Genomic DNA, 21462 nt, shown 5'->3' with positions numbered 1-21462 from the left:
GAAAACTCCGCATCCTCCTTTGGTGATCCTGTGTTCAGTCTATAATGCAAGAGACTGCAAGGATTGTGACTTGAAAGGGAGGGTCACACAGACTCCCATTCCTCTGAATGCCAGGTGACAGGTGGGCTTCACCAGGATGCGGGAGCATTATGAAGCACAAGGCAGACACTTGTTCCTCTCCATCTGCAAGTTTATTATCCCTGTTCCCTGGTGATTTAGTAGACTGCAGAGGACCACCTTTTCCACATGCTGATTTCCTCCCTACGTGAGTGTTGTAGCCCAGGAGTGGGACAAGTTATTCAAAGACCTGAATGGCACATTTTCCAAACTGAGGAGTGACCCCTCAAGACTGATCTTCCCTGAGAGAGTTGCTCAGAGTAGAAGAAGGATGACGATGATGACTTAGGAATGGCTTTTTCTCTGGAAGAGTTCACTTTTCTGTTGATTATTCTCCTCTCCTTCTTGAAATGCTGTTTTTAGGACATACTAATCTCTGCCTCTCAGGTATCCTGCCTAACACATTTCCTCACTCACCCATGGCTTTCCCTCTGTGCTCTCCCGACTCCAGACCAATTCCATCTCTCTGTGAACCATTGACATGGAACTTGTGAAGTGGCTCCATTTAGGGGATCTTCATGGGAAGTGCTTCATGCCCAGACACTGATCAGAGAAAAGGACTGGGCACCATAGTATCAGTGAGGTTTGTCAGTAGGTATTGTATAAGGACCAAATCTGGATGTACTGTTTGCTTTACACACCAGGATTAAAGTGAATTAATCTCAGGAATACTTTGAAAAATCCTGTAAAAGAATACCCATAAGGGGAAACTTGTTGCACCTGATTGTATAATGTATCTGAAGCTTAATAAAGTGAATGTGTGCATTTGAGCTAAAAATATTAATAATTTGCAATAGAAGGGAGAGATTACAAACTGACAGCCGTGACAAATTGAGGTGGCACTTCAACACCTAATGAGCGTTTTATTCACTAATTGCTAGTTAAAATCAACTTAAATGTCTAACATAAAGAGGATTTTAAAATTGTTCACAGCACATCGATCCCAACGTGCCATTACTGTTCGTGGATCTGTAAAGAGTCAACCTCCCTGCAGGTTTCTGAGGGTTCCTACCGTCTGGGTAAGCGGGGAGTTTGCTGCACCAGGAGATGGCACCTTTCTTGTTGTGACAGATTCTGGCCTGATGGCCCCCCCAGAATTACAAAGAAATCTTTATCCATGACCAACTCACGAGGATTCCCCCCTGCAAAAGCCAGGAATTCATTATGTACATACATACATGCATACATACGTGTAGATTTGGATGAAATGACAACTCTTTATTTCCATTTTACTAGTTAATTAAGAGCCATATTTTATACACCTATGTTATTAAATGTTTTTCTAATTTATTTTTCATGTGCATTTACATACTATTTTTTATTTTGTAGTTTAAATCATAAATACACAGACACATATGTTGTTCTTACAGTGTTTATGTGGTGAAACCAAAATCCTTTCTTCGTGCCCTTTGCTTTTTCTTTTTCCTGTGGAAGGCATCACCTATTTCACGTTAAAAAATATTCTATTCCATTTAATTCTAATATTGTATCACTGAATATTGTTTATTTTAACTCCTTAATTGTGTTAAAGCTTCAGATAATGTATCTTCAGAGGTAATTTGACCTACCTTCATTTTTTTCTGTTCCAAATTGTTTTGACTATATCCTCACCCAAATCAAAATCGACACAAAACTGACTTTTAAGGTAATTGTCAGTTTTTATGTGAAATACCAGGTGTTACTTATAAATTTGCATTGCACCAAATTTCTATAGTCACAGGTTTTTATGTCACAGTGTCCTCTAGTTTCAGAATTGGTTTGGTAGGCTTTACTCCTGTCATTTATGTCCTCAAAAAGTTCTTAAAACATTTTTCCATGGGTCTACAAAATGATTTCAAATGGGAGCCATAATATTTTGCTGTTATGAGTAAAGACTTTTTAAAAATGTGTTTGCTTAGTTTTTAAATTAACAAAACAGAAAGTATTGATTTCAGTATATTAAGTGTAGATCTGTCCACTTCTGAAAATATTTGTATTAGGTATCATCACTACAAAGGATTCTCCTGTTCTTTGGAATCTGAAGTCATCTCTTCGGAGAAAAGCTGCAGTTCCAACTCCTTGACTCTGTGTTTGTACTTCCTCTATGGTTTCTCTTCGTCCAGCCTCGAGCATCCCAGGCAGTGGTGAGTGGCAGCAGCCCTGGCCAGCCCTGTCTTCTCAGCCTTCACTTGAGTGGGACTGCTGCTTTATCTGCTGCTGAATTTGTTTGCTGAGGTTTTCTTGATTAACAAAAAGTATTTCCCGCTATTTGACATGAATTTTTAAGATTCTCAATTATTTTGAAAGGTCAGATGTTTTTCTAAGGGTCTGTTGATGTGATCTAATTATTGCGGTATTTAAAATTATTTAATTAAAGAACCGCCTGGGTGGCTCAGTCGTTTAAGCTTCTGCCTTTGGCTCAGGTCATGATCCCAGGATCCTGGGATCAAGTCCTGCATTGGGCTCCCTGCTCAGTGGGGAGTCTGCTTCTCCCTCTGCCTCTGCCCCTCCCCATGTTCATTCTCTCTCATGCACTCTGTCTCAAATAAATAAATAAACTCTTTTTTTTTTTTTTAATTAAAGACAATCCAATTACAGTGAGCTTTGGTCCCTGAAATCTGCTTGCTTGCCACCATCTCAAGTTCATCCCATTACTCAACTACCTTCTGGCGTGTTCTCACTCTGGGGCACAGTAGGTTCTGCAATGTGTCTACAATGTTACACTTGCTCCCTCATGGGAGGGGTGAGGGCTGAACCTATTTCTGTCTTTGCTAAACTTTCTAATGCTCTCCCAACTAAACTTTAAGGTGTCAGATAAATTATGTGTGCATTTTAATAGTGTTTCCCCACCTCCACAAATGAAATGCTTTAGTATTTGTACAGACAATATCCTTGTCATTATTTCTTTAAATAATCTCTTTTAAATTAGACTTAACTTCACAAGGAGAGATGATCTCTCTGCTTTTATTCATCCATGTAATTTCACTGTCTGGTACAGTCTTTGTTCTGAGTTGACTTGAAACATATTTATTAATGACAAAAGGAGATCATCTCTTGTTCTCAAGTGACAAATGTTGCTGTAAATAGGTTAAAGACAGAACACATCAAAGAGGGCACCTGTGTGGCTCAGTGGGTTAAGTGTCTGCCTTTGGCACAGGTCACGATCTCAGGGCTCTGGGATCGAGCCCCAAGTCGGGCTCCCTGCTCCATGGGGAGTCTGCTTCTCCCTCTCTCTGCCTCCCCTGCTTGTGCTCTCTCTCAGTCTCTGTCAAATAAATACAATAAAATCTTAAATACATCAAAGATACATGAAAAGCAAAAATTTCATCAACTAATGGTTTACTACTAAAATAATACATATGAAAGATTTTTTACTGTCAAAAGATTAAAATGTTAAAGAAAATGACAGGGCATTCCTATGGCATCCTACCTAAAAGGAAAATAGATTGCATGATATTTCTTCAGAAACAATATATTCTTCTATAAAGAAATGTCTTAAGATTTTAAAATTTTTATTCTTTTACCATCAGTTTAAAACATACACTACTTAGAGATAGAAAGTAGAAATTCCATGGTTGTCAAAGGGTGAGGGTGGGAAGAGGAATGGGAGTTGTTCAGTGGTTTAGAAGATGGAATGAGTTCTGGAGATAGATGGTGATGATAGTTGCACAACATTATGAATGTATTAACGTCATTGGGCTGAACACTTAAAAATATTTAGAATGGGGGCGCCCAGCTGGCTCAGTCAGTGGAGCATGTGTCTTGATCTCAGGGTTGTAAGATTACTTTAAAAAAAAAAAAATCTTAAAAAAAAAATTAGGATTGGTAAACGTTACATTGTGTGTATTTTGCCACAATAAAATAAAATGGAAAAATATCCTATTTATAGTAGAATCAATGCTTACAGTGATCATTCACTCTGAAATCATCTGTCAAAAAAGAAGAAATAATCTGTCAAGTTATGTAATTCATCTACTTAGTAGGAAAAAAAAATCGTGTTTTGGAAAGTGAGGAGAGAAATCAGAATGTATGAGTTCAAAGGCATGGAGGTTTGAAATATTTAAGGAGCATGGAAGATTTATTAGTTACCAAACAAGGATGGTGTTGCCAGACACATTTGGAAGCCACTGTAAGTTATGACTTCACATACACAGGAGGGTCGGTGTCTTGGTCCCGTGTTGCCACATACAGTCATGGGATAGGCAGGTGTGTGGAGTCACCTGCTGTTGGAGCCTTGATCAGCAGCCATAGTAAAAAGACATAAATAACATTAGTCTGGGTAAATATCTATGGACGTGAGTAACTGAATTTAAACTGGGCAGTAAAAATCAGGAGGCCTGGAGGCTGACGTTTGGGAATTGGAGCAATGCTGTGCTTCTCATGCAGTAGAGAACATGGACACAGGAACTAATTCTGTGAAAAAGCAAGGCCAGTAGGTTATCAAAACAGGGTGGGGCCTCTGATTGTTAATGTTGGGGGTACTATTCCAGGTACAATCTAGGTGTGATGTGTAACCCTTAAAATTTGAGAGCAGGAGAAAGGCAAAGGAAAATTCAAATTCTGCCTGTGACATTTTTCTAACGTATGCTTATGTGCATGTATATGCTGGCATGCATGGAGTTTTGTCATATTACTGAAGTTTCCTGAACCTTTGATGATGGCATGTATTAAATTAATAATGAAACCATAATTAGCAGAATTCTTTTGAGGAAAAAAATGAATAAATTATGTATGTCTCCCAAGCACAGAATCACATAAAATAAAACTTTATCTTTTCTTGTCGTGAGATACAAATGGGTAAGTTAAACCTACTTCTGTTTATGACTCATATCATTTGTCCATGAAATACATTTACTTACTATGAATGTTTTAGGAGAGGATTTACAATTGATCCATGCTTTCACAGATACACAAAAACGCAGAATGAAACAGTGAAATTCAGGGAAGTTGCAGCTAATGCAGATTTCAGTGGACAATTTTCTAAAATTTTAGCTGGAGGAAATAAACGTCGTCCTACAATCCTTTCATTCTATAATTTCTGGAAGTACTACCCTGTAAAGATTGTTGAATGTGACAGTTGTGCTGTAACCCACATATTCCGGCAGTTTTCTCATGCAGGGGATTTTAAGGGCTAAATTTGTAAGATGGGTGTCCTTGATCCCTTAATCTTACCATAAAATGCATTCTTTTTTTAAGATTTTTTTATTTATTAGAGCATGAGCAGGGGGAGGGGCAGAGGGAGAGGTAGGAGCAGACTCCGCTGAGCAGGGAGCCTGATGATGCACGGCTCCATCCCAGGACCCTGGAATCATGACCTGAGCTGGTCAGATGCTCAACGAGTGACCCACCCAGGCACCCCCATAAAATGCATTCTTAACAATCTTGTTTCATAACCAAACCCATTCAGAACAAATCTAAAGGTCAGTGTTGGAGTGATATTGCTGGAGACCCTGCAGACCTTCCTTGGAGGAGACAAAGATGGATGATATGTGTATCCGGAGGACTGGGACAGGGAAGAATAGGGCTGTCTCAACACCAGAGGGCAGAGGAGGAGTTAGGGAAACTGCTAATAAACTAATACCTCAGTCTGAGAAATTTCACAATGCTTATACGTGTGGCAGGTGCCAGAAATCCTATTTTGGAATCAGGAGGGAATTGACTTTTCACATTCTTCCTAAATCAAGGGTACTTCCATCTTCTCTCCAAGCAACAATAGTCAGAGCCTTAACTTTGGAGAGCCGTCCTCCCCTCCCCGTTTCCTTTGGAGCACACTGCATGTTTCTGTCGGTTCTGCTGGGGGTTACTTCCAGGTGAAGGAGTGGGGCTTCTTAACAAGTGGGTATGGAAATTGTGGGCAGCTTGGAGTTTCATGGCTCCTTTCTCCTTCCTCAGCTTTGCCTCCTGTTGCTGAGACTGTATGAGTGAAAACCCAGAAGACCCTTGGCAACCGAGCTACTAAGAATGGACTCACAAGTGAGTAGGGACATATTCTTTCTACTGAAATAGCATGTCTGTTGCCATCATGTGGACATACATCTCCTACAAGCATTCATGTTCTAAGTACACTCAAGTTTTTCAAGGATCTGAACTTGAAGCTTTCCAAGAAGTGTGGAATGGTCATGTTTGGTCAAGGACTCACCACGTGGTAATCTCTTTCCCAATACTATGCTAAGATATCTCAGCCTCAGTTAATGCCCTATATTTTCAGGAGAGATGAGAGAGAGGTTTTTTTCCATATCCATCCTATGCCCTAGTTGGCACCAAAAATTCACTCATTAACCATTTTATTGACTGTAATGGGCTTAGGATTCAGGTTAATACAGGTGATAAAAAAGAATAAAGAGCAAAACTTTACAGCCCAGTAAGAAGGCAGATGTTCCCACATGTGAGCTTAGTCAGTCCAGTATAATATGTGCTGGGGCGAGGTGCTAATTAATAGTGAGGGAAAAGGAATGATGGTCATGTCAGATGTAATTCAGGAAAAGGCATATAGGAGGTAAAATAAAACCTAGGGACCTGTGGAAATTTTTGATGAGCTGAAGAGACAAGAACAATAAAGTGGCTTTAAGCATGCTTGAACAGAGAGACAAGATAAAGAAAAGCACAATGATAACTGATATGTGGAGGGCCTCAGGCAACAGAAGGGTCTGGGATATTACTATCCTTCATTAGGGAAGTCTCAGAGCCTCTGGCATGAGGCTTTTAGCCTTGAACCATTTAGCCTTATACTTTACAATGAACACCTGTTACGTGAAGATAAAAGGATGTGCTGCTGATCTCATATCCTGTGTTAATTCTGTTCAGTTCTGCAGAATTATAGACATTGCCTCAATACTCTGACAGTTACTGAATAATAAAACTATTGTGTTTAAGAAATGTTTGCTGGTTAGCATTTTCTATGTCATTGGATGTTTAAGAACTCGTAAAAGGTCATTACACCATTTCAAGGATGACGAAACAGGTCATAAAGGGGAATAATCTAATCATACTACTTAAAAAGTGGCAGGTTGTGTAACGAGTCCATAGATTTACTTGAAATTGGTGGCAAATAGTGTTTTAGTTTTAAGTTTTCCAGACAGACTATTATACTCATGATCTGGAAATCTTTTTTTCTTTTTAAAGATTTTATTTATTTATTTGTCAGAGGGAGAGAGAGTACAAGCAGGGGGAGCCGCAGGCAGAGGGAAAGGGAGGAGCAGACTCCCCACTGAGCTGAGAGCCCGACATGGGGACCCAGGGATCATGACCTGAGCGGAAGGCAGCCGCTTTACCAACTGAGGCACTGAGGCGCCCTCTGAAGTCTTACAAGTTTTTTGGGAAATCCACAGGTTATATTATATCATTTCTCATCTGATATCTCCTGGTAATGAAATGTGTGTATTTTGAATGTGTGGGTGTATCTGAAAGTCAGATGTCCAGGTGTGCACTGAAAATGATGACTGAAGCCAACATCCTGTTTGAGCTTTCTGTACACGCAGCCCCCCTTCCTTAGTGCCGTCACCTGTACCATCCTCCCCTGAACATTGGCAGAGATGGCCCTGTCTGAAAAGAACATCCGCAATCTTCTAGGAATCAGTGACCTTTGAGGATGTAGCTGTAGACTTCACTCAGGAAGAGTGGACCCTGCTGGACAGGTCCCAGAGAAGACTCTTCAGAGATGTGATGCTGGAGAACATCAGTCACCTGGTCTCAATTGGTGAGTCTCTTCCTGTTTAATTATGTATGTATACATCCGTTCCCTCACTCATTCAACAGCTGTGTGGAAGAGTCCTCCTTTCTCACTGAAGACTCTGCTGTCTCACTCACAACTACCTCACAGCAGTCGTCTTCACGTTTTACTTTTGTCATCCCACTAGAATGTAATCTTCCTCATATAATTTCATGTCTTTCTTGCTATTCAATCTCCACAACACCTGAACAGTGGTGGGAACTCATTATTTTTGAATGGTAAGTAAATATATTGACTTTTTTAAAATTATTTTTTTTCCTGTGGGGACTGACCAGACCACAGTATTTAAAAAACAAACAAAACAGACCATGGCACCTGGGTGGCACAGTCGGCTGAGTGTCCGACTCTGTTTCAGCTGAGGTCATGATCACAGGGTTGTGGGATTGAGCCCTGCGTCAGGCTCCATGCTCAGCATAGAATCTGCTTAAGTTTCTCTCTCCCTCTCCCCCCCCCCACCCGGGTCTCTCTAAAATAAATAAATCTAAAAAAAAACAAAACAAAAAACAGACAAATGGTGGTTTTCCATGTAGAGCCTAGATTTTTCTGGTGGAGTTGTATTTACTGGATTCATTTAGGATATAATATTCAAACACTGTGAGAACTTGTATCTTCTGTGTTAAAATACTGAAGATTGCACAGTTTGTCTCTGAACTTAGGCATCAACAATGATAGGTCCTTAATGTCCTTAGGAAAAGCTAAGAGTTAAACTTCTGTTCATGAAGGACTATCCGTTTTGTTTTCAACATACTCTTACCTGGGATGACTTTCAGAGATTACCTTCTTCTTTCTCATTAGTTGGCCCTATATTGATGATCATGCACTGTTATGAGCACAAAAGTCAAAATACAATTATCTTTTTTCTATGAACAGGCAGACAACTCTACAAGTCAGACACGATTTCCCACTTGGAACCAGAAGAGCAACTTTCAAAAGGGATAGGTTTGCTGCAATGCCAGAGCCTAGGTGAGCTACAGGAAGAGCCTAGTCAGTGAGTGAGTAGGCCCTAAGAATCATCAAATGAAATTTAGTGGCTTTTTAAAAATAGAGACAATATGATAGGGGAAATTTTTTTCGGATGTTGTCATTATACTTAGCAGATGTCAGTTTCTAGTCTGTCTTTGGGAAGGTAATAGTTATGTACTTATTGGAGTTAAAATACACAGAATGTCCCTTTCCATGATTCTTTTCTATGAAGATTTTCCCTCTCTTTTCCTCCCCAACTTGCCATCTCCATCTTATTTTTCTCCTATTTCAGTCCTGAAAATGTCAACTGTTGATGTCCTGTGTGTTTCTTCTCCTTATGGTATTCCTTAATTTGACATTCTTTCCCATCTCTGTGTCAGTATTTGAAACATACTCAAATGAGCATTTAGTGTCTTCAACATTTTAATTCCATCAATGTCACTATGGCAATTTTTCCCCAATCATTTCAGATAGGGAAGATGATCTTAAAAAACAAGAAATGATATTCATGCAACATATCTGCAAGAAGGATACAACATTAATCAGTGCAATGGTAAGCTTTAAGGGAATGAACCTGTACTTCCAAATGATGTGGGTACTGAATAAGGAATTGGGCACAATTACCCAACCATAATTTAAGATGGAATCAAGGGTTTTCACAACAGGAAGTTTTGGTTAGTGTGATTTTAGGGAAGAAATTAATCTTAAGTCAAAACCATAACCTGAGGTTTTGTTAAAAAACAGCTGCATGATCATGACTTATATACCTAACATTTGAACCATAATAATGTCTATAATCAGATACCTCTGCATTTGGGATGCTACAAAAAAGAAAATATCTATGCTTGCTGGAGAGGAATACCCCATATTTATGTAACCAATATAGAGTCATTTTTGTAGGAGTCTACCACTGAATGATGACTGTAGAATTTCTATGTAGATGAAGGAAGGAATAAACGTGAGGAAATTTTTAACAGTCTCTTATTTCCTTTCAAAAAGCAGAGATCTCACACTCAAGAGGATCCTTTTGAATGCAGTGATTTCGGAGAAAATTTTACTGAAATACTAACATGGACTCAATATGTGGTACCAAAAATGGGAAAGAAACCCTGTATCGGCAAAGAATGTGGAAAAAACAGCAGTTATTTGACATCCTTTAATATACATAAGCAGAGCCCCACTACATGTAAATCAAATGAATGTCATCAACGTGGGAATGCCTTTATTCAAAGCTCGGCCCGTAGACCAACCAATAATAATCAAAATGGAGAGAAAACATTTGAATGTCATGAATGTGGGAAAGCCTTTGGAAAAAGTTCTAACCTTAGGCGACATGAGATGATTCACACTGGAGTGAAACCACATGGATGTCATCTATGTGGGAAAGCCTTCACTCATTGTTCCGACCTTAGAAAACATGAGAGAATTCACACTGGAGAGAAATCATATGGATGTCACCTGTGTGGGAAAGCCTTCAGTAAGAGTTATAATCTTAGGCGACACGAGATGATTCATACTAGAAAGAAACCACATGAATGCCATCTATGTGGGAAAGCCTTCACTCACTGTTCTGACCTTAACAAACATGAAAGAACTCACTTTGGAGAGAAACCATATGGATGCCATCTCTGTGGTAAGACATTCAGTAAAACTTCTTACCTTAGACAACATGAGCGAACTCATAATGGAGAGAAACCTTATGAGTGTCATCTCTGTGGTAAGGCCTTCACTCACTGTTCTCACCTCCGAAAACATGAGAGAACTCACACTGGAGAGAAACCATATGAATGTCATCTATGTGGGAAAGCTTTCACTGAATCTTCTGTCCTTAGACGACATGAGAGAACCCACACTGGAGAGAAACCGTATGAATGTCATCTGTGTTGGAAAGCCTTTACTGATTCTTCTGTCCTTAAACGACATGAGAGAACTCACACTGGAGAGAAACCGTATGAATGTCACATATGTGGGAAAGCTTTCAATCACTCTTCTGTCCTCAGACGACATGAGAGAACTCACACCGGTGAGAAACCGTATGAATGTAATATATGTGGAAAAGCCTTCAATAGAAGCTATAACTTTAGATTGCATAAGAGAATCCACACTGGAGAGAAACCATATAAATGTTACGTATGCGGGAAAGCCTTCAGTAAATATTTTAACCTTAGACAACATGAGAAAATACATGTAAAAGTAATAAATGTGGAAGATTCACCACCTATAGCTTCAAACTATAAGCATTCTTGAGGGCTCAAACACTCAAGAAACACTATGTTTATAATCGGTGTGGGAGAGCATTTATTCATCCTTATTACTTCACTCAACTGAAGGTAATCCAAAGTAGAGAGAATCCCTGTGTGGGTCATCTATAAGACAAAACCTTTAGATAATGGACTGACATGAAGGAATGTAAATGAAGTGAGTGTGGAAGAATTTTCATCCACGGTTCTGTCAAACAAAATGGAGAAGTTACATGTCAGAGAAAATATGTAATCAACGCAGAAATACTTTCATTTATCCTTTAAATAAGCGAATTGTGTAGGAGAGATTCTAGATCTGTAATCACTGCATTCATTCAATTTAGCAACACATTTGGCATGTAGAAGAAAGCTGCTAAAACAAGAAATAAGTGGGAAAAAATCCTTAGGAAGACGAGAATTTTGTTGCCAAAGGGTTGTGTTCAGTGAGAACTAGGACCTGAAGAAGATTGAGGACATCGGAGCATCCTATTTCGAGAATGCTTAACAGGCTTACAGTGACGTCTGTAGTGACAAAGCACTGCCTCTACTAGTGGCAAAACCCAGTTTGGCACAGCTAGAAGCAGAGACAATCTGACCCTGCCCACAGCCCCGTCACAACAGCCACAAATGCACAAATCACCCAACTGAGGAGACCTGTGCGTCCCAGTTCCCCCCACATGCAAATGCAGAAAGCCAGACCAGCTGGCACTTTTCTTCTGCTGGGTTAACAATAGGCCGAGTCGTTGGCACTCACTCATTTGAACACGATTAGTCATCTTTGTTCACATGTGGCAAAAAAGAGAATGCAGATGCTTGTAACTAATTTATAATGTTATGAGTATGCAATGCCCTTTTCAATCCCTGCTTTATCTCTGTCCTTTGGTTTGATAATATTATTGATGTCCTCACACTAATTTGTTTTCTATGTGTAAAGTCTTAAACTCACCCATTAATGTCACCAACAGGACATAGTTTCCCAAACCTAGAACTATTGAATTTCTCCATCTTCTTGTGTTTTTTACAACTTCCATTTTGTGCAGTAACATTATAAATTTTCCTCCTAACTCCAATCTAAATATATATATATATATGTGGATTTGTTCAGTCTCTTTTTTTTTCCATCACCTTTACTGTTGCTTTGCAAGGATGTTTTTGTATTTTTTGATTTATTTCACACATTGTCTTAAAAAAAAGGAGGAGACTGAACTTGATGTGGTTTTACCCAGACAAGTTTATTATTCTCTTAGAATGAAGAAACATCCCTTTATCCATCCAGGAATTGAAATACACTCAGGCTAGGTGGCAGCTCTGATTTCATTCATTCATTCATATCTGTCAGGTCATTCCTCTAGATTTCTCGGAGACACCTTCCAAAGTACTATAAACTGAGGAGACAAAACGCTTTCCTTTACTCTTTATCCCCACCTAAAAACCTATGGGGAAAAGGATGCCAGTATTGGGAGATTCTCTGTATTTCAGTCAGCCTAGGCCAGTCCACACGTTTACATATCCATCTACTTGTTGTTATTCCCTGGTAGTGTTTTTTTGCCTATGATTTTCAGTGTCTATACTAAGCAAATTCCCCCAGTTGTGGAAATCAGATGGTCTCCCCTCATGGTTCTTACAGTCCTCTCTGGTTTCACAAATTTCTGAATTTAAAACAATACAATTTTTATTTGAATCTTTAATTTCCTGTTGTCTGTCTTGTCTCTACTTAACATCTTACCTGGAAGCAGAAGCCTCAATGTTTTGCTTGAACAAATTTCCCGCTGATTTTATTTCAGTCAAGAAAAGCTGCCTATTTATCTGGACTGTCCTTCCGTGGTGTTCATTTCCAGATGCTTCAGTAGAAAAAGCCAGTATGAGTATGATAATTACATCATTGAGCTTCCCTTTTCTCAGATGGTATCAGTCATCTGAACAGGCTACACTTCAATGCCTTTGGGTAGCTGCTTTGTGTATTTTAGTTAAGGTTTCACTGTTATTACTGCTTAGTTGGTCCAGTGCAAGCTACTTGGCCAAAACGGAAATAATTCACCTGGAGACATTTAAACCAAAGAATGATTCATCTCTTTTTAATGCATAATATATTTGTCAGAATTTTGAAAATAGTTACTATTTATATAAGAAAAATTCTCCAGTTTACAACTTGGAATCACATTGAAACTTTGATACTTTCTCATGGGAAACTGGTTTAATTATCTGCACTTTCCTAACGTAGTTTCTTGGTACTATGTTTGTATCAAACACCCATATGCCAACTATACAAACCAGTTGTGCTGGGTTCTGATGGAGGTCAGCACACATTTCATTACTATATCAAATGCCTGGCCTTCTCAGCCCTGGGTTTCCGTGTTAATGTCCAAGGGTGAAATACCCTATTATCAAAGCACTGTGTTAGCAACTGTGTGTGGTCAGAGGGCATATGGGGATTATATGACCTGTATACAGTCATGTTTCCTTGGTGTTTCTGTGACTTAGAAGGCATAGGTCATTATGGTGTCTGAGAGTATGTGATCAGCGTGGAAGGTGCACACTTGACTGTCAGAACATAAACATGTTATCAGATGTTGTGTGTGCACATGCACGTGTTAGGGCTTGTGTGTGTGAGGACTGTGTTTCAGAAAGCATAGGAGGTGGAAGGCACCAGTTCAACAGTCCAGTAAAGGCCCACAGAGCACGCCCACCGGGGAGCCTGGGAAAAGCAAAACCAGCAATGTGGGGTCAGACCCATGGGACTTGTGGGGGCTCTGGAGAAGAGAAGACTAGAATCCAGGGTCTGAATGGTTCAGAGATGTGGGAGCTATGGGCACCACACATGGGGGCTCTGAGTGGGAGAGATAAGTATGGGTCGAATGTTGAAGAGCGAGTAATAGAGCTTATGTGGTGGAAAGCCTATAGGTTGGGGATCAAGGATCCTAAATTCTCCACCAGGGAAAAGGACCAAAGCTACTTTGAAGCAGCAACCCCAAAGCAAAAATGTGAGGTGATGCATACAGCTGGAGGAAGGGGCAGGAGCAGAAACACCTGAATAGGGTAGGTGAGGCGTGGACTGCTCACACTGGCTACGTGTTTCTCAAGGCCCAGCACCACCTGACCCCAGCCTCACTGCCCCTGCCCCTTCCTGGGGGAGGCCCCTCTTTGGTCACACTTCTCTTTGATGAACACTACCTGCCTTATAGTTTCCTGCTGAGCTAGAAGCAGATTTCCTGGAGCGAAGGTACCACCCAAGTGGACCAGGTGCTCCTGTCTCTGAGACTCAAGTCCTGCATTCACTGGCACCTCCCCTCCCCACCCATTCTCCACACCTGGTGGCAGGAGTCCCCACAGATAGCACAGTCCACACACCTGCCCATACCATCAGCAAGGAGACCCACATCACCCTGAAACACTCAGGACACTGGTCGTTCTGCTGTCAGGTCTAACTCATTTTGTTTCTAGTTAAAACTGACGGGAAGCTATGCCTTTGCGCTCTTCGCTGTCTCCTGTCCCAGTGCTGTGAAAAGTCACAATTAGGGAAGTGGATTATTGCCCTTCACCTCCATCAACCCTGTTGGCCCTCCAGACCGTCCCCCAGGTGCCATGCCATTCCTGGTCCTAGCATTCTGCAGACCCCAGTCCTCTCCTGAGACCCCTTTTCTGTTCTGGGAGCTGCACCCTGCTGTTTCTCAGGCCCTTCCTTCAGTCTGCCTCAGGGAGGTTCCAGGGGAGAGGGGGTTGCCAACCTCTCCTTGTATTCCAAATTTCACCTTCCGTGCTATGTCTGGCATGGTGTGTTTATGTTCCAGTGTTTTGCTGGGAAGTAAGCTCTTCCTAGGAGGAGGGCATCTTCAGTACATCCGTATGGATGTCTTGGGTGTGGAATACGGAGGAAAGAACACATCAGAGGGAGAACAAGGGAGACAGAACGAGTCTGAGAAAGTGAGGTGGAAAGAGAGAGTAAAATAAAGGATGCGGTGGGTGGGTCCAATGGGCTCAGACAGACATAAGAGCAGCGAGATACGAGTGATCTAGACAAGAATCAGTGGGATCATGAGAGATGGAGGAAAGAACAGAAGTAAGCCTTAACAGCAGCACAGGGCACAAAGGAAGATCAAATGTCATAATCATCACATTTTTAAAATTCTTCCAAATTACTTCCCCCTCAAAATTTATTGTCATGAGGCCTCAGTGTTTTTCAGTCTTATATACTAAAAATATTCTTCACTCTTTGTTAAATCATTTTACATTATTTCATTATGTAGTTTGTAAAGATACTAGATTTTTTTTTATATTTATCAGTAAAACCTTGTTTAACCGGTTACTCTAACATCCAGCAGCATCTTTGCTTTCTTTATGTGATCTTCTGACTTCCTGAGCAGTGAGCTGAACATGATTAATAAATTGCATAGAGCCATTTCTATAGCAGACTTCTCAGGTTTTCCTGGATTTTGTACTTATAATTTTCATGCAGTCAAACATAAAACCTTCCCTTCAGGGGCACCTGGGTGGCTCAGTCATTAAGCGTCTGCCTTCGGCTCAGATCATGATCTCAGGGTCCTGGGATCAAGCCCCTCATTGGGCTCCCTGCTCAGCGGGAAGCCTGCTTCTCCCTCTCCCACTGCTGCTCCCCCTGCTTGTGCTTCCTCGCTCACTCTCTCTCTCAAATAAGTAAATAAAATCTTAAAAAAACAAACAAACCATATAATGTAGTTATACAGCCAAATTCAGATACATTAACAACTTACTTCCAGCTCAAGGTTAAAGGACAAAAGTACTGAGAGTAACTATAGCTACCATAATTTTTAAAGGACATACAATGTGAAAAGAAATAAACTGTGACATCAAAAACATGAAACATAAGGGAGAGAGTAAAGTTTAGTTGTTTATCAGCTTACATTAGACTATTATATCTAGGTGATGTTTTACCTAAGTCTTATGGTGACCACAAAGCAATGGTAGATACACAGAAGATACAAAGACAGGAATCAAAGCGTACCACTACAGGGGCGCCTGGGTGGCTCAGTCATTAAGCATCTGCCTTCGACTCAGGGCGTGATCCCGGAGTCCTGGGATCGATCCCCACATCAGGCTCCTCCGCTGGGAGCCTGCTTCTTCCTCTCCCACTCCCCCTGCTTGTGTTCCCTCTCTCCCTGGCTGTCTCTCTCTCTCTGTCAAATAAATAAACAAGATCTTTAAAAAAAAAGAAAAGAAAAGCATAGAACTACAGAAAATCATCAATACACAAAGAGGATCAAGAAAACTGCAGAACTTCGAGAAAAGAACTAAACGAGATGGCATTAGTAAGTCCTTGTCTATAATAGTTATGTAAAATGTGAGTGGATTAAATTCTACAATAAAAAGGCAGAGTGCGTGACTGCATTAAAAACAATACCCAAATATACGCTGTCTACAAAAGATCTGCTTCAGCTTTAAAGGCACATACAGACTCAAAGTGGTGGGACAGGAAAACATATTCCAGGCCAGTGGAAATCCTGAGAGCAGAGGTAGCTATATTTACATCAGACAACACTGACTTTCTCTCAGAAGTTATAAAAAGAAACAAGACCATTATACGTTGACACAGAGATGAGTTCATCAAGAAGATATAACATGTGTAAGTATATTAAACAATATAATACTCAGACTAAAATGAACAGACTATTTTATAATGATGGAATAGGGGAAGGCTTCCAAAATAAAATTAGAAAGGTGACAGCATGAAGATTTATATTTCACTGTATAAAAATTCTAACTAAAACAGATCAAAGTGCACACACGTATGTGTATGTATAACCGGGTGTACGCGTGATAGAACTAGAATATAAAATATTTTGTTAAATTACATGAAAAATGAGCCAAGTACAAAAATTTACATGGATATGTCTATAGATACAACTGTATTAATAACATTTATTCAGGGGGTGCCTGGGTGGCTCAGTCGTTAAGCGTCTGCCTTCGGCTCAGGCTGTGATCCCAGGGTCCTGGGATCGAGCCCCACATAGGGCTCCTCCGCTGGGAGCCTGCTTCTTCCTCTCCCACTCCCCCTGCCTGTGTTCCCTCTCTCGCTGGCTGTTTCTCTCTCTCTGTCAAATAAATAAAATCTTTAAAAAAAAAAATTTATCCAGTCATCAGTGAAATATAAATAAAAAGCTATTTTTCTTCATATAAATAAAAATAAAAAATGTCATATTGAGTCCTGTTTACAGTTGAATGAAAAGCCCACATTTTGGTGATGGTTGACGGTTATCACTGCAACCCTAGGCAGGGGCTAAGCTTGCCAGAATCTATCAAAACATGTATGCAGAGTACTTCAAACCAGCACTTGGGACTCCAACTTGCCCAAAGCATAGGAGGACACAGACCTCTCTCTTCAGAGAAGTCATTGTGCTCAGAGGCAGCCACTAAACAATTCTTTTATATATATATATATAAAAGAATATTTTAATTCTCGTCCTTAAGAACAATAAAGACTATACACGATTTGGAAATGAGACTGTACCAAACAATGGCCAAGGGAGAATCGTCCACTCTATGCCTTCTCTTTGGTCTGGTCACTCAGAAATATAATGTTATCAGCTATGATTGTTGTTGCTTGTCGCCTCACATTATTTTTATCTGTGTATTCACCATAGTCTACTTTCCCTTCTACATAAATTCGGGACCCCTTTTTCACATACTGATATGCCACATCTCTGAGGCCGGGGCGGAATACTGATATTCTGTGCCACGTCGTCTTCTGACTGACATCACCCATTTAGTATGCTTCATTCTCCCCTGACCACCACATCTCATTCGTCGCTAGAGAAAATATCGTGACTGGGTTTTTCCCTTCCACCTGTCTCATGACGGGGTCCTGACCCACTCGCCCAAGCAGCTGCACATGGTTCAGAGATCTTTCAAGAACCAAGCTGCTAGCTATTTCAGACTCACGTCTTACAAACTGATGAAATACCTGTAAAACAGGTCTTCAAAACATGGCTTCTATTTGCTTTTCTTACAATCTAGTCTTTGGTCTTCCCCCTAGCTAAGAACTCGGGGCTCCCTCCCTCCCTCCTAAACAATTCTTTACAAATCCAGTAATGTCAAGGTTTCTGGAATGTATGTGTTGTAAGCTATTTTTAAAACTCCTACTCTTAGACATTTAGATTGAGTTCATTTTTTTTTTAAGATTTTATTTATTTGAGAGAGAGAGCGAGCGCGCACAAGCAGGGGGAGTGGCAGCAGAGGGAGAAGCAGGCTCCCTGCTGAGCAGGGAGCCCGATCATCACCTGAACCAATCATGACCTGAGCCGAAGGTAGATGCTTCACCGACTGAGCTACCCAGGTGCCCCTGATTTCATTTTAAAAAAGCAACTGTGCAATAAAACCTCTCCCATCATGTGGATTAAATGCAACCTTGATTTTTATGATCAGTTTCTGCATTCTCCCACTTTATTCCAAGTAATTAACATTTTGAGGCCAGATCCACACTGGCTCACTTTTCTAAGGTTGGAATGCATTATAAAGTCAGGTAGATCAAGTTTTCCATTACCAATCATTTTCCATGATTTTCCCATGATTCCTGCACATTATTTAGTCCTTATTCATAGAGAATTGGCAGGGCATCCTGTTATGGTCCCTAGGAAATCCCTGCTACCCTACCTCATTGAAACCATAGTACTCACCCCAGCTCCAATCCCTATCTGAGCATGAAGTCCTTCCAACGATTCAACCCCAAATGGAAATGTTTCACAAGTTTGATGTCAGTGGTTCACAGTGAGATGGAATCTATCTACAGATGGAAGAGGGCACAGAAAACACCATGAGTGACTGTAAGCAAATGTGTTAGGTAGGATACTTGAGAGCTGAACATTAGTAGGGTCTAAAGTCGCATTTCAGGAGGGAGAGGACATAACGATCAATAGAAAATATAATTTTTTCTCTAAGAAAGAAGCATTCCTGACTCCTCCTCATCTTCCTTCTTCTCTGAGCTTCATTCCGAGGCAAGATCAATCTTAACTCACACCTGACTGTTGAAACTATGCCTTTCAGGGCTTGGAATCAATACACCATCTTGTGCCACAACCATACACATCGGAAGGAATTCAACATGTGGCCAGGACAGTCCTCTTTCTACTGAAACATGGGGACACCTCCCACAGAAACTCCTAAACTATATTATATGGATGGAGGTTTCTGTGATTTGTCCTGCAAAACCTTCCACCTCAACCTGCACAAACGCAGGCTAAACAATGTTGCGTGTGAGACTCGTGCTGCATGAGTCACCTCGGGACACTGGTCAGTGGACATTAGCTGCCTCCAGGTCAGAACTGGCCCTTCTGGTCTGGACGCCGAGAGCTGTCAGTCTTGCCTTGCATCCCCTCCTGCTCCAGGCTGGGCTGGCCCCCCGGAATGGAATCCGGAAGAGGAGGCAAACACACATAGCCCTGGCTCCTTGAAAATGTAAAGACGTGATAACACAGAAATGCAGCTCACTCCAAACTGCACGTAGGCAAACGAATGGTTAACTTCAGACCCTGTCATGTGCCCTCTAAATACAGTCCTTATGGGGATGGTCAGTGGGAAATCCCGCCTGAGGAGAGGACACTCTGCCCAGGCCTCTCCATCGGGACTCCAGCCTGGCTGTCTCGACGGGGCTTCCCCAGCTGATGAGGATGGTGTTCTAAGTACCTGAGTTGATGTAACTTTGCCTTGTTCTCCTTTACTGCGTACTACTGCCTCACCTATGCGCGGATCTCCCTTTTCTTCTTTCTGTTTCTATTAGATTTTTACAATATCAATGGAGGTTTTTTCCCCTTTAAAATGGAGAGTTCCGCTGCCGTGAATCTTTTTTTTTTTTTTTTCAGAACTTGCACTGACAATAAATTTCAACACGGAGACCCCGAGTTTGGTTTTTGTTTCTTCAGAAAGTCTTCCTAAGTAAACCCACATGTCACTTGGAAGCAGTGGGTTTGTGGGTGAAATCAGACACTGAAGACACTGTAGCATCTGCCGAGCACCGATCTCCAGGTGAAGATGGGCAGAGATGTTCATTTCTCCTATTTTGGAGCTTCTCAGTGTCCCACCCACTCCTGGTCCTTAACCCCCTTCTGCATTCTTCTTTTCCTTCCCCAAGTTCACGACACATTGCCAAGTGCCCCTCTTCTTGGGAGAGACACGTATGTTCTGTGCTTAGTGTAAACAGTCTTGTTCCTCACCTACCCAACTGCTTGGAACCCAGCTCACGTGTGTTGGGACAGGCAAGGAGGTCAGCAGAAGCCTGCGGCAGGATGCAACCACCAGTACCCTCACAGGAACAGGCATTCTCTTCCCAACTCTACAAAGATTACAGGCCATATCTCATACTCCTCAGCAACTTCTCTTTCATGGTTTTAATCATAATGATCTCAAGTAGTTTTCTTTTCTCAAACATCACATTAGACTCAGAAAATATGAAGTTAAGAACTTATTACTGGCAATATGGAAATTACTGGCAATTACTGGAAATCATGAAGGATAGCCACCCGTGTAAACAGCTCTATGTGATGTATTCATCCTGAACAGATGGGCTGTTAGAACAAAACATCGGTATCATTCAGCCCATCCTTGAACATTCACTGAGAAAGGATAAAGGGAGCACATGATTAGTCGGAAACTTTAGTTCACAGCCCACAAAGTTAAAAGATCACATAAAGAAAATGTATTATTAGACAAACTGGTTAAATAACACTTTGTTAATACCAAAATAAAAAATAAAAATCTCTATCCTTAACAAATGCACACTGAAACTGTAAAATTAAGTTTCAAAGAATTATTTTCAGCATACAACAAAGAGCAGAAAACTACTAAGTCTTCCTAATCCGAGTATGACACTATAAACGTAGAAGATAAAAAAACAAACTATGACGACTTTGCTCTCTACCCTTCTGTCACTCGCCCCTCCTCCATCTCTGTGCTGAGCTCCCTTCTGTGTGTTCTCCCTGATGCTTCCCCAGGTCGCTGTCCCTCACCGTCTGAGCGTGCTCCCCTACCATCAGCCCCTCTGCACCCCCTCCCCCACATGCCCAAGGACCCGTCACCCCCTCTTCGACCCTCCCCCACGTGCACACGGACCCGTCACCCCCTCCCCTGTCCCGCCCCCCCCACGCCCACCTCCACGTTCGCAGAGACTAATCCAGATGGCCTCCGGGAGGAAGCGTTGCCGGGCGGAACGTAAACTTACCCTGGCAGGCACAGGGACAGAGGGCAGGGGGTGTCCCGGGCAGGACGGGCCTTCCCTCCCAGCTCCGGGTTCAAAGGCAAGATGGGGCCTCACCCCGGCCACGCAGCGCGGCTCCCCACAAAATGGAAGGTCACACCCGTAGGCGGGACAGGCGCTTCCAGACTGCGCTTACGGGTGCAGGTCGCGGGGAGGCGGGGTCCCGAGAAGGGTGGGGCCAGTGGGAGCCGTCCCAGCACTTCCGGCCGACCGGC

At 41.5% G+C, this 21462-nt stretch overlaps 1 protein-coding gene, 1 long non-coding RNA gene and 1 pseudogene across 3 annotated transcripts; 1 reads left to right on the top strand and 2 right to left on the bottom strand.

The window, feature by feature from the left end:
- Positions 1-1310: 1310 nt before the first annotated feature.
- Positions 1311-21408, bottom strand: LOC148107646 (uncharacterized). Its single transcript, XR_015722010.1, has 3 exons — positions 21212-21408; positions 18675-18781; positions 1311-16178 (listed from the first exon to the last, which is right to left on the bottom strand). It is a non-coding gene; the product is annotated as an uncharacterized LOC148107646 (long non-coding RNA).
- LOC123804132 (uncharacterized) lies at positions 2182-12716 on the top strand. Of its 2 annotated transcripts, none has more exons than XM_045816107.2 (6): positions 2182-2240; positions 5989-6069; positions 7666-7792; positions 8696-8788; positions 9259-9341; positions 9791-12716. In XM_045816107.2, exons 2-6 carry the CDS (start codon positions 6058-6060, stop codon positions 11033-11035), a joined length of 1560 nt encoding a protein of 519 aa, XP_045672063.1. In that variant the 5' UTR covers positions 2182-2240; positions 5989-6057; the 3' UTR covers positions 11036-12716. The 2 variants fall into 2 exon arrangements, with proteins under 2 accessions (XP_045672063.1, XP_045672061.1); XM_045816105.2 differs by having other exon boundaries at positions 9788-12716.
- Positions 17222-17986, bottom strand: LOC123804134 (single-stranded DNA-binding protein, mitochondrial pseudogene; annotated as a pseudogene).
- Positions 21409-21462: the final 54 nt, after the last annotated feature.

This window comes from Ursus americanus, chromosome 27, assembly GCF_024610735.1.
Source record: "Ursus americanus isolate L20-20 chromosome 27, mUrsAme1.1.p, whole genome shotgun sequence".
NCBI lineage: Eukaryota > Metazoa > Chordata > Mammalia > Carnivora > Ursidae > Ursus > Ursus americanus.
The sequence above is the reverse complement of the archived record's forward strand: the minus strand, read 5'-3'. Positions and strand labels throughout refer to the sequence as shown.

Coding starts and splice junctions, on each gene's coding strand:
- LOC123804132 (XM_045816105.2), top strand. Junction 8,789..9,258: donor GCTGCAATGCCAGAGCCTAG/GTGAGCTACAGG, acceptor CAATCATTTCAG/ATAGGGAAGATGATCTTAAA. Junction 9,342..9,787: donor CAACATTAATCAGTGCAATG/GTAAGCTTTAAG, acceptor CCTTTCAAAAAG/CAGAGATCTCACACTCAAGA.